The sequence below is a fragment of the Perca fluviatilis genome, chromosome 22 (assembly GCF_010015445.1).
Source record: "Perca fluviatilis chromosome 22, GENO_Pfluv_1.0, whole genome shotgun sequence".
Lineage (NCBI taxonomy): Eukaryota > Metazoa > Chordata > Actinopteri > Perciformes > Percidae > Perca > Perca fluviatilis.
In genome coordinates, this window is record NC_053133.1 from 27,547,229 (window position 1) to 27,549,728 (window position 2,500).

The 2,500-nt window shown below is 45.7% G+C and overlaps 3 protein-coding genes across 3 annotated transcripts in view; 1 reads left to right on the plus strand and 2 right to left on the minus strand.

Moving 5' to 3' along the window:
* LOC120552569 (NLR family CARD domain-containing protein 3-like) overlaps positions 1-2,500 on the minus strand; it is a 1,238,648-nt gene that overhangs the window by 288,856 nt on the left and 947,292 nt on the right. The window lies entirely within an intron of this gene.
* The window catches only part of LOC120552568 (NACHT, LRR and PYD domains-containing protein 12-like), a gene marked incomplete in the record, with an annotated part of 803,490 nt that overhangs the window by 184,678 nt on the left and 616,312 nt on the right, over positions 1-2,500 (plus strand).
* Positions 1-2,500, minus strand: part of rreb1a (ras responsive element binding protein 1a) — a 109,604-nt gene that overhangs the window by 31,263 nt on the left and 75,841 nt on the right. The window contains 1 exon segment of the mRNA XM_039790786.1: positions 1-5. This exon segment is cut by the window's left edge and continues 137 nt beyond it. Coding sequence (XP_039646720.1) covers positions 1-5 — 5 coding nt within the window.

Below are 2,500 nucleotides of genomic sequence, written 5' to 3' on the forward strand. Positions count from 1 at the left end.
TGTGTCTGAGAGAGGGAAGGGTCAGAGGTTAGGGTTAGGGTCACTCTCACGCTGCTGTCCTAAGGTAAAGGATGGAGAGGCATCAGCAGCTGAGTGATCTGATCTCGGAGAACGGAGAGGAGAAGTTGTGCACGTATGAATTCAAGTTTGTGTCGTTTGTGTTATTGAGTGTAAAAAATTAAATAAAATAAAAGCTGCATTCTCCGTAACGTCCAGCAGGGGGCGACTCCACCAGCTCCAAAACACAAGTCTGTTTCTAGAGAAGTCTCTTCTCTCTTGATTTATACAAGTTTATATAAGATACAGAGGGAAGGATGGAGGGGAGGATGGAGGGGAGGATGGAGGGAAAGGATGGAGGGGAGGATGGAGAGGAAGGATGGAGGGGAAGGATGGAGGGGAGGATGGAGGGGAAGATGGAGAGGAAGGATAGAGGAGAAAGATGGAGGGGAAGGATAGAGGGTAAGGATGGAGGGAAAGATAGAGGGAAGGATAGAGGGAAAGATGGAGGGGAAGGATGGAGGGAAGGATAGAGGGAAAGATGGAGGGAAGGATGGAGGGAAGGATAGAGGGAAGGATGGAGGGGAGGATGGAGGGAAGGATAGAGGAGAAAGATGGAGGAGAAGGATAGAGGGAAAGATGGAGGGGAAGGATGGAGGGAAGGATAGAGGGGAAGGATGGAGGGGAGGATGGAGGGAAGGATGGAGGTAAGGATGGAGGGAACAATAGAGGGAAGGATAGAGGGGAAGGATGGAGGGGAAGGATGGAGGGTGAGGATAGAGGAGAAGGATAGGCAATGATAGAGGAGAGGATGGAGGGAAGGATAGAGGAGAGAGGGGAGGATGGGAATGATGGAGGAGAAAGATGGAGGGATGGAGGGAAGGATAGAGGATAGAGGATGGGTGGGAAGGATAGAAAATGATAGGATGGAGGGAAGGATAGAGGAGAAGGATGGAGGGAAGGATGGAGAGGAAGAGGAGGAAGGATGGAGGGAAGGATAGAGGAGAAGGATGGGTGGGAAGGATAGAGGAGAAGGATGGAGGGAAGGATAGAGGAGAAGGATGGAGGGAAGGATAGAGGAGAAGGATGGAGGGGAAGGATGGAGGGAAGGATAGAGGAGAAGGATGGAGGGTAAGGATAGAGGAGAAGGATGGAGGGAAGGATAGAGGAGAAGGATGGAGGGAAGGATAGAGAGGAAGGATGGAGGGAAGGATGGAGGAGGAAGGATAGAGGAGAAGGATGGAGGGAAGGATAGAGAGGAAGGATAGAGGAGAAGGATGGAGGGAAGGATAGAGGAGAAAGATGGAGGGAAGGATAGTTTCTATAGAAGTCTGAGAAAATGAGCCTACTTCTCTCTTGATTTATGACTACTGGAACATTTGGATCGCCTAAAAATGTCTGTCTGTCTGTCTGTCTGTCTGTCTGTCTGTCTGTCTGTCTGTCTGTCTGTCTGTCTGTCTGTCTGTCTGTCTGTCTGTCTGTCTGTCTGTCTGTCTGTCTGCCTGCCTGTCTGTCTGCCTGTCTGTCTGTCTGTCTGTCTGCCTGCCTGCCTGCCTGTCTGTGATGGAATATGCTATATGATAATGATATTTATGCAACTTTATGCGATGAAATTGCAGGAAATTCCAAATACTGCAGTTTGATGAAAAAGAGAAAAAAAAGTGATGTAAATGCAACATTTTCCAACTTTCTGCTAAGACTCTGGTTCCCAACCTTTTTTCCTTGGCGCACCCCCCACTCATGTCTAAGAAAAGCTGAGCCCCCGAAACCCAAGTTGAGGTAACTCTGGAGATAGAGCCTTACTTTCTTTTTTGATACAGAGCAGTTATCAGCACTGTTACGTTTCTCTGCCATGTTTCATTCATAAAATAGTGATGGAAAAAGGAAAAATTAGATAGTTTAATCTATAGTTTTCATACAGACTTCTGTGCACATTATATATTCTAGTGAAGGGGTCCCCAACCTTTCCTAAACCGAGAGCTACTTCCTGGGTGCTGAGTCATACGAAGGGCTACCAGTTTGATACACTCTTCTGAAATAACAAATGTGCTCAGTTTGCCTTCAGTTATATATGATTATTAATGATAGTTATATATGATTATTAATGATTAATGATAGTTATATGATTATTAATGATTAATGACACTCATCTATGTGAAGACACTGACCACCTTAATGATTTCTCACAGTAATTATCAACAATGACTTAACAAGGTGGGAAACAGATAATATCAATATTCAGTTTTCATTTTTAGGACCTGCCTGAGGGCTCCTCATGTGGTCCTTGGGGGGCTACCTGTTGGTGACCCCTGGTCTAGTGTATTATCATCATTTGTGTAACATGTGCAAATAATGCAATAAATGCGCCCCCCCCTCACATAAATATGCAGACTTTGGCTGATTATGCGTTGAATTATGCGATCGAATAATCACATTTTTCTGGAGGGACTGACAATAACTCCCAAAGGTACGCACCAGGCCTCATTCAAAATTAGACCCATTT